The sequence below is a fragment of the Ylistrum balloti genome, unplaced genomic scaffold, assembly GCF_031769215.1.
Source record: "Ylistrum balloti isolate Yb309-2 unplaced genomic scaffold, AGI_CSIRO_Ybal_v1 Utg370378, whole genome shotgun sequence".
Taxonomy (NCBI): Eukaryota; Metazoa; Mollusca; class Bivalvia; order Pectinida; family Pectinidae; genus Ylistrum; species Ylistrum balloti.
This window is the reverse complement of record NW_026782264.1, coordinates 640,104-655,487: the sequence shown is the minus strand read 5'-3', so window position 1 is coordinate 655,487 and position 15,384 is coordinate 640,104. Positions and strand designations below refer to the sequence as shown.

The window sequence follows — 15,384 nt, the reverse complement described above, 5'->3', positions numbered from 1 at the left end:
ACATGCTTGCACAATCTTTTCAATACTTATTATAAGCTTGCGAATATTTAAAATGTAAGGGGCGAATCACGAATATTCAATATCACACAACTGGTATCCAAATCTGTAATGTTTGTATATTGTTTTAGCCAATGTTTATATGAATGGAATTTGCACTAGCCATTGTTTGAGCAAGGAACATGATTGATAAATTCATATTTCTTAATAGGATAGAAGTCGCAATTGGCACCACACCTGGACATAGTGACGTCACGGATTATGTAGATGTTCCTTCGTCTGGAAAAGTCTTCCTTGGAAATCTAGATCTCGGTCATGGAAAGATAATTTACGCTACGGCGATGGTGACAAACATTGCGGGACTGTCAAAAATGTTCTACTCGGATAGTGTAACGGTTAGTGTCCTACCATTATTAACTGTTGGTGATGGTGGTCCTGAAGCAGATGACGATTACCAAAGTAATCTTAATACAATTCGTGGATTCTGGAGATTCTCTGATACCTGCCCAATCGATAGGGTACAATGGAAAATTGAAGATCTCATGGGTAACGATATTAAAGATTTTGAAGACGTTGTTCAGAATGCAAAGACATTCTATAACGACGAATTTAGTCTGAAGAATGGATTCACGTACATTAATATTATCAAGGTGAGGGACGCGTTAAATAGAACCTTTATGTCTGCTTCTGATGGCATCACCGTCCGTATAGAGCCACCAAACCCAGCTGATGTACGAGATGGTCTGAATGACGACATTAACTACCAGCAAAGTGTTAACGAAATATCAGCTAACTGGGACGAATTTGGGGATGATACGGGAAATCCTACGCAGACGATTCGTCACTATGAAGTAGCTTTAGGTGATGACCACCGTTTTCCAAAAACAAGATCGAATATTTACTATTATGTGAATGTCGGATTGAATCAATCTCACACCTTCCGTAACTTAAATTTGACATCCGAGGATGTGACATATTACGTAACGGTCAGAGCTACCAGTGTTGCTGGAAGTCAGGAAGAGGCTTTCTCTAATGGCATCAAAGTTGGCTTCGAAAATCAAATATATCCGGGATTGCTCGAAACTCCAGTAGTTCAATCAGACGTTTCAAAAATAGTTGCATCATGGACGGAATTTCAGTCTGATATTGGAATAAGACAATACCTTGTCGGTGTCTTTGGCAATCAGGTTCAGTTCAATTGTACTCATAACGAAAATGAGACATTTCCATGCGAAACGTTTTATAATTCATTCGGACTATTTGACGAGAAGCCAATGTCAACCTACGGACTAGATACCCTGGTAGAGATATCAAATCTTCATCTGAAGCACGGTCATTTCTACTTCGTAAGTGTTTTAGCTGTCAGCGAGGCTGACATGTGTCGTTTAGTTACGTCATCGCCTATTTTGATTGATACCACTCCGCCAGATGCTGCGTCCGTACTTTTGCATGTTGGTAATGTAGCTGACGACAGAAAAGACGACATATTTGTCGACAATACTGATATACTTGAGGTCGCGTGGGAGAACTTTACTGAATATGAGAGTAGTATCGATACTTTTGAGGTGACATTATACCAAATGACTGACTGTAAGTCGAAAACTGTTTCACCGGAGTTCAAGGTTGATTCAGTTTTAGTTACAGGCGATACTAAAGCAACAATGTATCAATTGTCATTATTTCCTAAAGTGTTCTATTTCCTAGAAGTAACTGCCTTAAACACAGCTGGTCTAACCTCTTCGATCATTAGCTCGAGATTCCGCTTAGATCAATCCGCTCCATTCATAGGTGATGTAAAAATAGCCCCAAACTGGTTCACTACTTCCACATTTCAATCCTCGAAAGAAACAATCACTGCATGGATTGGTATTTCAAGATCACATGAGGTATTTGTTTGTGCGAACCAGAGAGTAAGCTTTCCAGTCCAATTATCAAATGCCATATCATGGGAAAAGATGACCGGTTCATATAATCCGGAATTCGTGGAATTCACCAATACCAAAGCTAAGCTTATTATAGGCTATAACACGGCCCAAACTAAGTTCATGAGAAGTGGAATGAAAAGCACACCGATCCCGGTGCTGCCTGGGAATTATACGGTATCCCTTAAGGCGGCTAGAGGCATTAATGTCATATCAATAATTTCATTTGGTTCAGAATCTCAACTTTTCCCAAAGAATTACACTCCGCCACACAGAACAACCATTGGTGGAGTGATCTTCAACATGACATTACAAGAGGAGGTTTCAGAAATAGAAATCAACTCTTCTACCACACAAATCCCAATGATTTCAACGACTACGTTCTCCTCCTCGACCTTTATAACTGAAAACCCTACTCCATCAGACCAGAATTTTACAGGTGAAAATTATGCTCAGCTTCCAAACCCTGGTCAATTCGGTTTCGGATTAAGTATTATAGGCACACAGCAAAATGGAAGTAATCATTGGGATGCAATGTTTTGGGTCGCTGGTCAAGTGAAAAATTCTGAAGAATGGATCACATTGGATGCCGATCCCTCTGAATCGGAAGGAATATTTACATTTGCTTTGGAAACGGAATCTAAGCGCGGTGAAGTAAAACACAACATCAAATTAATTGTAAACGGAATAACGAAAGCTAATGCATTTGGAGTTACATTCGGAGACAGTATGAAAACCATTTTAAGTACATGGAACGATAACGAGTATGAACCAGCAATAGAAAATATATTTGAACCCTTTCGATCGGAGATGGTTGTGACAAATGTCCTGATTCCAACAGATAAGGATAAGTTATGTTTACACGGTGCTGGGTTTTATGATGGAGAGAGTAGCATTAAGGAAATCTGGGTAGGAGTTACTGATAATGACAACTGTACAGACAGTATATCTCCAATGCAACTTTATCAGACATTGTGTTTGCCATGCGAATTCGAGTGTTTGGAAGATTGTTCGGAAACATGTCAATATGAAGAATTTGATTTAATTAGAATCGACATAACCGGTCTCAAGTTATTGCCGACTTTAGCATCTGCGATAAACGGTTCTGAATACGAATTCCAGATCGAACAGTCGCACACGTATTACGTTACCATCGAAGCTGTGAACTTTGCAGGACAGAAGTCCACATCAAGATCTAATGCTATCATGGTGGACACGAGCCATGCTGTGTGTGAGTACGTCAGGTGCTTAGATCCCGAGAACAGCATGGAGGAACCGACAGAGTATATAGGATCCAACAACACGGTAGCAGCCTACTGGTCCTGTTTGGATGCTGAGAGCGAGGTGTATTCCTATTCCGTCGGTATTGGCTCGTCACCTGATACTACGGACATCTATAATATGTCCGATATCGGCTTGGCGACGAAAAGTCAAATATTTCTTACGAATGGAAACACCTTCAATCATGGAAGTATGTATTATTTCAATGTCTGGGCATACAACGCAGCAGGATCACCTGGCAAATTCTCTTGTAAATTCAATGTCGAATTGTATCCTCCGGATGTTGAGAACGTAACAACGAAGTCTTTATTTGAATACCATCCTGCCGATGTACGTGGAGATCACATTGTCAATGTATCATTCACGGAGTTGGAAGATTCTGTTGGTGTTGCTTGGAACAGTATTGAAGATGTCGCTGACATATATGGTAAGTCCTAATCACCATTTTTAGATGAAATACACGATGACTTTGTGTTGCTTTTTGATATTTGTAATGATGTGTTTAATTGTTTAGAATGGGGTATCGGAACAAGTGCAAACAAATTCGACATTCTTCCAATGATCAAAGTGGGCGTGTCAAAGGCAGGTCAGGCGGAGATAGTTCAAGGTCATGTCTGGTTCAATCGTATAAATATGAATTCAACCGTATCAAGTTTCCGGGACCAGCCAAACGACACAATAGAGGGTTCCCTGTTCCTATTGGAGCCAGGTCGTTGTCTCCATCACTCGCTAGTAGCTGTTGGAAGATCCCACCTGAAAAGTTCCATTCCTATATCGCCTACATGCATAACAAGTATGTTGAAAGCTGGATTTGTGATGCATATATATATTAAGCCTTTGATAAACATTATTGTTAATCATATACAAAAATTACTTTATAAACATGCAGGTCTGGATCTGGTGAAATGTTGGCTACGTTAGAATTTGCATGAATGATTTATGGGTCATTATGAATGTTGTTGTGAATCCCGGTAGTCAAATAATGCATTTACCAATGTACACTTGTAGTTGGCGTTAAATAAAAAATACTTGCAGGGCCTACTGATTCCCGACTTTCGCTGAATGAAAGTGGAAAAGCAATACTTACCATAATGGCAAATGGAAGTATTCTGAGATTTAATTCAGGATCGGAGATGCCAGATGATAGCAATGTATTGATTGAAATGCAAGGTTAGTATGAAATTTGTTTGTTTAGACAGTACATTTTATAAAATGTGTTTAATCAATAATCGACGAAATTATATTTCTATTCTCATTATCATTGTGTTATAGCACGACGCAGCGGCATTATGATTGGCCAACTAAGTAATGATGACGTCACCAAAAATTACGGAACAGATGCAACAGACGAGTTTTCCCCTTCAATTGTTGATCCGAAGTCAACGATTAAGTACACTTCAAGACTCCTTAAAAACAGGTTAGTTTTCAGATGTGTCAATACACTTTACTGTGCTGTATTTTTGTGATAGATGTTTAAAACAACTACTAGTTATTTCTAATGACAGGTATTTTTAGAGGTCGGCTTGTTATTGTATGAATTTGTGAGTGGATTGGTTATTGACATAAAGTTTTAAAGGTCGATATTGTACAATAATGCTTTACCTAGAACATTTTCAATATGTCCTTCCTTTGTTTTACCCTGTTTACTTATACAATAAATAAGGATAGAAATAGCTGAACGAATGAAGACAACATTTATGTTTGAAAATAATTCTTATTTATTCAGTTTTTAATGTTATTGAACACTTTTGATTTGTGGTAATATTATTATTTTACAATCATTTTTGTTTCATTAGATTGCAAGATTATAAAGGACTTTCCTTCGTTGTGTCCCCAATGCCACAGATCGAGGCAGCTGACTTTGAGATAACTATCAGCATTAAGATAGACCCTATGGATTATGACAATGATACAGTACCAGCTTTGGCTCTCTGGAACAACATGGATAACGGTAAATCTTCATTATGTAAATAATATGTAATATCTACGTCAGCTACACTGTTACGTCAGTCAACTGTTAACCTAATGTAAACTTTTATTCTAGAACAACAATTAAGAAAATTCCGAGAAAAAGGGTGTTCACAGAAAATTCCTTGTTCTTAAATGACCGTTATAAATACCATTTGATACTACCATGATTTTTGATGAGTATCTATCTTTTGATTTCAGTGTATTTATATAATACAATTATCAGACGGATTTAGATTTCTCGTGTTTATGATACGTTTATTATTCCATATTATGACAGGATATGGAAAATGGCTGCATGTGCAAGAGGAATGTAACCCAAAAAGTATCAGCAATCTAGAAAATCAGACATATCTGACCACGCAGGTAAAGTGCTTAAGAAATAAAATTCTTATTTTTGACTTGTAAACTTGATCTTCTGTTGATGTTTGCGTTAACAAATTTTAACTGAACGACTGTTATGATATGACACATAAAACTTTGCCTAATTTTGTTTAATAAATTTTCTTACAGGTGTGCCATCAAACTGTTATTAATAAGGGTTTAGATGAAAATGCCAGGAGAAAACGTGACGTGTCAACAGATTTGGCTATTCTTACATCACCCTATCAGTTTGGACTATTTCAGATGCGTAGGGGTTGCGTCAATACAGAGCCTACTATTATCACTAACGTTATACACACCTTGGAAGACACTCCAGTCGTTCGTCACAAATTGCTCTGGAATGATGCAGAAAACGATACCTTAATATTCTCTGGCAAGAAACCAAGATCAGGGCAATTGGTTATCACGAACGACGGTTACCTTACTTTTGTACCACCTGAAGAATTTTCGGGACAAATAGAAATCGTAGTCGAGGCAGAGGAGACAACAATCTGCAATAATCCCCACTCCTTGTCGAAAATCATCACGGTACACATTACCAATGTAGACGATCCTCCTTTAATAGGGTTCCTATCGCACGATAACAACTTCACTCTGGCGGACCATTTGGATGCTGAAATAATTATTTTCCTGGAAGGAAACAACACCGAACTATTCGCTGGTTCTCTATTGATGGCGGATCCCGATATGAGAGATAGTCTGAGATTAATCAGTCGGCGTTTGCTTCCAACAGACGCGGAACTTGTGGAGGAGGAATCCGGCGATCCCGTAGTACCGAACAATACCTTTACTCCCATCCAAAGTACGACGTATAAACGTACAGATTTTAAGCTGAAAACTGACGTTGATTTCCACGGACACTTACATTACCAAATGGTAGGAATGGACAAAGGCGGTCAGATGACTGCTAGAATTGATGTACATCTCTTCGTGCTTATTTCCCCGTGTAACTATGGGCGATGTGCACAAACGGATATAGAAGCCAACCCATGCAATGACAGTGTTAGAGCTGTGAGCTTCGACGGTTATAGTTGTGTTTGTGACGCTGGATATCGTAGTCAATGGTGCAATGAAGAAATCGATGAATGTGCCGACGATCCTTGTCCTCCTTTGTTCGACTGTACGGACCACGTCGCCTCCTACACATGTGATATCAACGGTGGATACCTAGCTGGCGTGCTCCTGTCTACTTGTGTAGTCGTAATTGCAGTGTGTATCTTGATTGTCTACCGGTACAAAAAATATAAGAAGAATTCAATACACGACAGCAGGTTTGTAGTCTGATGATTTTTCTTGAAAAAATCTATAATGGACAAGTAAAAAATCCAATTGTTAAGACTTGATGAATTATTTCATCAATATCATCTAAACGCTAAACGTCTCCCAAGAAAGAGTTCCTATAACACAGTATCAATCCATGCTTCTATAATGTCAGAATACCACTGTGCATGATATAGTACAGAACTCTGACGAACTAACTTACATCTAGCCCTCCTGTTCGACATAGTTTTGAACCAGTATCGCATCTTGAAAGCCTCTTAGCAAAGTTGGTCTTTGTTAACCTGGTTACATTTTGGTCCATATTTGCAATGGCTCTCCGTTATCGTAATCTCTTGATAAGTGGATTTTTCAAGGTTCACATGTAGATTTTCCTCTGTTCTTAGTGTTTTACTTGTAATATCAAGGCTGATCAGATAACCAAATAGCAATTTTAGTTCTTGGAAATGAAACTTTGTTACGTTATTTCTGAAAAAAGCAGATAAATTGTACAAATTGATGCTCTTTATTACATCAGTAATTTTATGGTTGGATGTAGTATTAATGTACATCATAAGTGGTATCTTAAGAACCCTCTATACAGAATTACTTTCACTTTTACTCTTTATATCATAACAAATTTTACTCCTCAATACATGTATGTAAAGGTGGTAATAGATCAAGGTTACTGACTTGAAGGTCACAATTGACAACTTCTGTCTTGCACCAGATAATTGATAATACCATGAAAAGATTAAATTCATATTTGCATCGTAGTATCATGACATCGTTAAAACACCAGGTCCGATTCTGGCGGTCATCGATCTGGAGTAAAAGGGTCAAAGTTCACATTTCACAGTTATGTTTCATAGTAGCTTGGCCATCTATTCCTTAGATATTTCATAGTTTTAATACAGACTTTCGTTATTTGCATTTGTAGCATGTGGAGGTTGGATGATAATGAAAAGTGGACACAGCGATCAACAAGACAGCTACATCCAAGTATTGGATCAACCTCAGCTATATTACTTCACTCAAATTTAGTACCGAATACAAGCACTGCCGATCACACCGACCCTCAACAGGATACCCCACTGTTAGATTCGAATCCGTTTGAATCGGAACCCAGACCAATGGAGCCTCTAAAATCGGAAACAACTCCGTTGAATCTGGACCTAGATAAGTAGCTTCTGAAGCAAGGTATGATGCGAAACCCGCTGGAAATGAAAAGTCAATGTTTCAACGTCCGCGTGACCTGGCAACAGTGGATGTATTAACTCATCAACAACCAATATCTTGATATTTCTATGTAAATTGATGAAGCATGCACTAATTTGTTAATGTATCGTGTACTCGTCGATAAAACAAGCTTATGTCATGTATATGTTTCGATTTCCCTGCACTTTTTCTCCATTATGATAGCAAAAATGTGTCTTTATAAAACGTATAGATTGCACAAAATCACTATTATCAATAATAATATACAAATGACCCACAGGCCCATCCAATATTTAAACAAAATCAATTTTGAATTATGTTATATTTTTTGGCATTAACAAGAAATACACAGGGGGTTTGAAGTAATGTTTTGAATATGATTGTTTGTTAAATACTTATATCACATTCATCATATGTTGATTAAAAAAATTGTCTTGCATTTTTCTTTTCGTTTCTCAATCCTGTATCATGATATTCATTGGCTGTGGAGAGTTGCTGTTAATATCATCATTGAGAAGTATTGACATCAAAGAGCTGTTTCTTTGTGTTTGATGACAAAGTATTTAAAAAGACTTAGATTTGCTCCTTGAAAGGCTGAAATTGTCGTGGAACTTTATCAAAATAGACATAACAAGCCTCGCTTTTAATTTCTCCTTTTAGCTTTCTTAACTTTATAAGCAAACTCAAATATATAAATCAAGTCAAATATATATATATATAAACACGCCATAATTAGAAATCAAAGACAAGATAGACTCTTCTACATCAGTCGCTCACCTCGACCTTTTCCACAGTAAAAACAATTAAAAAAGGGGAGTGTTCCACAAACTGTTTAATAATCATGATGATTTCGATTTAGTATTACTAATATCCTATTTGTAGGTAATGATATCCCTGCCTCCCCATTAAATAAAAGTGTTACTGTTGATCCTGTTCCTAATACAAAGATATAAATGTAAAACGTCGATATATCACAGACAAAAGTCGATGAAGGCTATGGCAACTATTTATGATTACAACCATTATCTCAATGGGTAACATTCCTTTTCAGTGTGCAATATGAATTTAGATGTGGTCCGTGTTCGTTAGTATGTATAATGTTTCGTGTTGTTAACATTTTGCCTTGCACAGAAAATACTCTTCATTCGACTTTATAGTGTGACATTTAGATGTAATGTTGCAAGACATATCTATTCAGTACACAGCTGATGGTAGCAACAGTAAAAAATAAGTGACATATCTATTTTTATAATAATTAATATCTGGATATCACTCCATGAAGTTACATCTCTAATTTATGAAACAGAAAATACTTTTCATTCGACCTTGTAGTGTGACATTTAGATGTAGTGTTGTTGCATGCCATCTCTATTCACTGTACGTACATCACTATTACCGTGGGGAAAACTCTTTACTTTCAGATGTAAATATGTAAAGTCGATATCAGTCGGTAGAATGATTATACTAGAGGGGATAGGAGTTAACGGAACACATCAGTACCGGTCAAAAGTTTTAGGGACGTATACTAGAAGGGATAGGAGTTAACGGAACGCAACAGTACCAGTCAGACGTTTTAGGAACGTATGCTAGAAGGGATAGGAGTTACCGGAACACATCAGTACCAGTCAGGCGTTTCAATGACGTATACAAGGGATTAGTGTTTACGTTACACAGCCTTTGCTATTGAGACTGATATACTTAATTGTATATGTGTACATGCAAAACTTAAGTGTCGATTAATTCATTTCTAATCTTAAATACAATCTGCAATAACTGTATATATATATTTATAACTTGCTGCTCTAAAGCACGTTTTCCCATGACACTTAGGTCATTGTTTTTTTTCAGTTGATACACAAACACGTAAATATGATAAATATGATATTCCCGAGTTTTTCACAACAGTACAGTGTAACGTGTAAACCTTGCTTATATCTTGTATGAAGATATCTAGGTCGGTTTATAAGAAATTATCAAAAATTCCATAGGCACGACAGTCAAAGATTGTATTGTTTTATTCTCCGAGAGGAAGCAATACAACCCATGAGGAATCATCGTCATTTTTCTAATCATTTTTGTACTAACAAGATGGAAAACAAACGTTTGCACTTGTTTTTAACACTAAGATTTACGTTCTATATCTTCATTCTGGATTAGGTTCAGCAATCTAACAGTTGTTGTATTCGTGAAATGTGTGCAAATAATACATGTACATATGACGCGGATACCCCCATGTTATAATGTACAGTACACAGTTGATGGTAGCAACAGTAAAAAATAAGTGACTGGTGTGGGTGAACGGTGACGCTACCTATACAAACAAGGGAGACAATCACGTACAATATTTGCAATTTATTTACACAAATATACACCAATATACATTTGAATATACCCAGTCTCTTGACACATTTACACTCCTCCTTGTGAAAACTCTCACACCAATGAATATTTACAATGGAATATTAAAGAAAATACTGTAACTAGAGTTCAATCTCCACGGCCTTCGAGTAAGAACACAGACAGAAAAGTTCATCTATCATATAGTCGTTGTATTATGGTAGGCAGTCCGGCGAGCGAGAACCTCACTGTACCGTAGAACCAATATAATCTCTCATAACGTAACATCTGTAAAATACAGATGTGAAAAATACCTATTACCTAGAACATCTACCGCACACCAAACAACTATCAATATCTATATTAGACATACACGTATCTGATATAATACAGTCTATTATTCACATGTGAATATTACGTTACATAAACGTTCTAATACTCGAGTGTGCATGCCTAGAACAACTACGAATGATTAGTGTGCACCCCTACCTTACCTAAACAATACATGCACACAATTAAGTATAACTATAATCAAAGTACTGACAGTACTGAGAGGCTAAACGTACTTTCCCCATACTCCTACACTTTGGAATGAAAAATTACTAAAATAAGAGAACCAGAGGCTATTTTTCTTAATTTTAAGCGATTTTATATCTTCTTTAATTCTAATTTCAAATTTGACGACAATAACGTGACCAAATCGAAATAGGTAAAAAAAACAAAACAAAACAAAACAAAACAAAATACACACAACCATATATTTATCGCCAACAAGCCAAATGATAAGTAGCTCTATGATGAAGTTGACTAAATAAAACCTAAATAATACCCAAGATGTTGCAATTACTATCCTATCAATATGAGGATTTGGACAAATCAAAAGGACTTTATACCTACTTCTCTATTTCAAATGTATTGCAAAGTCATAGTCCTTACTTATTATAATTATATTTGTGGTTGAGGAAAGTAGATAAGGTGTACACAGCATTTCAGATAGATTAAAGTGTAAGTAATTACAATACATGTATTTACATGCCTATCTTCCTTGAAGTATCATGGTTAGACTTTTCTTCCAGTAATTACATCTATAAAGACATAGTTCTATGAGATTAAACCAGACTTCCATATATACAAAATTTATAATATTTTCACTGTAGCTACTTCTATTTCTGATCTCCAATGCATTATATAATGTCACTATGACACGCAAAATGAATAGATATGTTATGGAAATATTTCGTTCTAGTTAATTGATAATTATAAACATGAATATTTTGGGTTTTTTATACGCGCTTTGTTTGATGGAATATTTTCATTTCAAGGAACTTTGATACACATTAAAAAACCCTGAGAAAATATAAATAATGTCTGGTTCTCGGCCCGTAAATTTGACACGTCTAACCGCTTCAATGGTCTGTGACTGTGTGTCAAATACCTACCCGGCGGTGCCTAATTTCCGAGTCGGGATATAAAAATATCCGGAAATTAACCAAATACCAATAAAATACGTACCTATGAAATATAAATCGTGACAGGGACCTATCCATTATTATAATAATTAACATCTTGATATCACTCCTTGAAATTACATCTCTAATTTTATGAAACAGATAATACTTTTCATTCGACTTTATAGTGAGTGAAATTTAGATGTAATGTTGTTGCAAGCCATCTATATTCAGTGTAGGTACATCACTATTGCCGTGGGGAAAACTTTTTACTTTCACATGTCAATATGTAAAGTCGATATCAGTCGGTAGAATGATTATACTAGAACACATCAGTACCGGTCAAAAGTTTTAGGGACGTATACTAGAAGGGATAGGAGTTAACAGAACACATTAGTACCTGTCAGGTGTATTAGGGACGTATACTAGAAGAGCTAGGAGTTAACGGAACACATGAGTTCCAGTCAGACGTTTCAGGGACGTATACTAGAAGGGATAGGAGTTAACGGAACACATGAGTTCCAGTCAGACGTTTCAGGGACGTATACTAGAAGGGATAAGTGTTTACTTTACACAGCCTTGCTATTCAGACTGATATACTTAATTGTATATGTGTACATGCAGAAATCAAGTGTTGATTAATTTATTTCTAATCTGAAATATAATCTGCAATAACTATATACATATATTTAAAACTTGCTGCTCAAAGGCATGTTTTCCCATGACACTTAGGTCATTGGTTTTTTTTTCAGCTGATACACAAACACGTAGATATGATAAATATGATATTCCCGAGTTTTTTCACAACAGCACAGTTTAACTTGTAAACCTTGCTTATTTCTTGTCTACATGAAGATTTCTAGGTCGGTTTATAAGAAATTATCAAAACTTCCACAGGTACGACAGTCAAAGATAGTATTGTTTTATTCTCTGAGAGGAAGCAATACAACCCATGAGGAATCATCGTCATTTTTTTTTACTCTCAAGAAGGAAAACAAACGTTTGTACTTGATTTCAACACGTTCTACATCTTCATTCTGGATTAGGTTCAGCAATCTAACAGTTGTTGTATTCGTTAAATGTGTGCGAATAATACATGTACATATGACGCGGATACCTCCATGGTATAATGTACAGAATACAACTGAATGTAGCAACAGTAAAAAATAAGTGACTTATCCATTTTTATAATAATTAACATATGGATATCACTCCATGAAATTACATCTCTAATTTTATGAAAGAGAAAATACTTTTTATTCGACTTTATAGTGAGTGACATTTAGATGTGATGCTGTTGAAAGCCGTCTCTATTCACTGTAGGTACATCACTATTACCGTGGGTTTTCACATGTAAATATATAAAGTCGCTATCAGACGGTAGAATGTTTATACTAGAAGGGATATGAGTGAACGGAACACATCAGTACCAGTCAAACATTTTAGGGACGTATACTAGAAGGGATATGAGTGAACGGAACACATCAGTACCAGTCAAACATTTTAGGGACGTATACCAGAAGGTAGAGGAGTTAACGGAACACATCAGTACCAGTCAGACTTTTCAGGGACGTATACCAGAAGGGACAGGAGTGAACGGAACACATCAGTACCAGTCAGACGTTTAAGGGACATATACTAGAAGGGATAGGAGTTAACGGTACACATCAGTACCAGTCAGGCGTTTCAGGTACGTACACTAGAAGGGATAGGAGTTAACGGAACACATCAGTACATGTAAATATGTAAAGTCGATATCAGTCATTAGAATGATTAAAACCATCATCATTCGATATTGTATTAAATTAAATGTACCCTTGGTCCCTCTATCATTCGATGTTGTGTTAAGCTAAATGTACCCTTGGTCCCTCTAACATTCGATGTTGTGTTAAGCTAAATGTACCCTTGGTCCCTCTATCATTCGATGTTGTGTTAAGCTAAATGTACCCTTGGCCCCTCTATCGTTCAATGTTGTATAAAACTAAATGTACCCTTGATCCCTCAATCATTCGATGTTATAGTAAACTAAATGTACCCTTGATCCCTCAATCATTCGATGTTATAGTAAACTAAATGTACCCTTGGTTCCTCTATCATTCGATGTTATAGTAAACTAAATGTACCCTTCATCCCTCAATCATTCGATGTTATAGTAAACTAAATGTACCCTTGATCCCTCAATCATTCGATGTTATAGTAAACTAAATGTACCCTTGGTCCCTCAATCATTCGATGTTGTACTAAATTAAAATTTACATTTGGCTCATCTATTATTCGATGTTGTATTAAATTAAATGTACCCTTGGCACCGGTGGAACCTTTACCCCCCAAAAAACAAGATGCTAATCTTCCATTTGACTGAAGCAATGTAAGTTTTTTCATCAATAGGTATGTATATCGGCTCTCTCTACTAAGGAGATGCCTAGCGCTTTTATCACAGGGGTAAATAAAAGGTATATCTGGAGGCTTTTTTTAAATTATATTTCTGGAGGTTTGAGAAATATATTATATTTCTAGAGGTTTGTGAAGTATACTATAATTCTGGAGATCTGTGATGTATACTACATCTCTAGGATTTTGTGATGTACAGTATATTTCTGGGTGTTTGTGATGTATACTATTTTTGGAGATCTGTGGTGTATTCTCTGAAGGTTTGTGATGTATACTGTATTTCTGAAGGTTTGTGATGTATACTATATTTCTGGAGGGTTGGGATGTATACTATATTTCTGGGTGTTTGTCATGTATACCATATTTCTGGGTGTTTGTGATGTATACTATATTTCTGGAGGTTTGTGATTGACACTATATTTCTGGGCGTGTGATGTATACTATATTTCTGTGTGTTTGTGATGTTTACTATATTTCTCGGTGTTTGTGATGTATACTATTTTTCTGGGTGTTTGTGATGTATACTATATTTCTGTGTGTTTGTGATGTATAATATATTTCTGGGTGTTTGTGATGTATACTATATTTCTGGAGGTTTGTGATTTACACTATATTTCTGGGCGTGTGATGTATACTATATTTCTGGGTGTTTGTGATGTATACTATATTTCTGGAGGTGTGTGATGTATACTATATTTCTGGAGGTGTGTGATGTACATTATATTTCTGGGTGTTTGTGATGTAACTATATTTCTAGGCGTGTGATGTATACTATATTTCTGGGTGTTTGTGATGTATACTATATTTCTGGGTGTTTGTGATGTATACTATATTTCTGGGTGTTTGTGATGTACACTATATTTCTAGGCGTGTGATGTATACTATATTTCTAGGTGTTTGTTATGTTTACTATATTTCTGGGTGTTTGTGATGTATACTATATTTCTGGGTGTTTGTGATGTATACTATATTTCTGGAGTTGTGTGATGTATACTATATTTTTGGGTGTTTGTGATGTATACTATATTTCTGGAGGTTTGTGTTGTATACTATATTTCTGGAGGTTTGTGAAGTATACTATATTTCTGGGTGTTTGTGATGTATACTGTATTTCTGGGTGTTTGTGATGTATACTATATTTCTGTGTGTTTGTGATGTATACTATATTTCTGGGCTGTGAT

General features: G+C 36.2%; 1 protein-coding gene across 1 annotated transcript in view; it reads left to right on the top strand.

The window, feature by feature from the left end:
* Window positions 1-7,996, top strand: part of LOC132554093 (uncharacterized) — a 32,629-nt gene extending 24,633 nt beyond the window's left edge. The window contains exons 31-38 of the mRNA XM_060218391.1: window positions 209-3,627; window positions 3,715-3,993; window positions 4,236-4,370; window positions 4,473-4,617; window positions 4,997-5,151; window positions 5,449-5,534; window positions 5,682-6,823; window positions 7,750-7,996. Of these exons, the coding sequence (XP_060074374.1) occupies window positions 209-3,627; window positions 3,715-3,993; window positions 4,236-4,370; window positions 4,473-4,617; window positions 4,997-5,151; window positions 5,449-5,534; window positions 5,682-6,823; window positions 7,750-7,996 (5,608 nt within the window). The remainder of the gene's footprint in view (window positions 1-208; window positions 3,628-3,714; window positions 3,994-4,235; window positions 4,371-4,472; window positions 4,618-4,996; window positions 5,152-5,448; window positions 5,535-5,681; window positions 6,824-7,749) is intronic.
* Window positions 7,997-15,384: the final 7,388 nt, after the last annotated feature.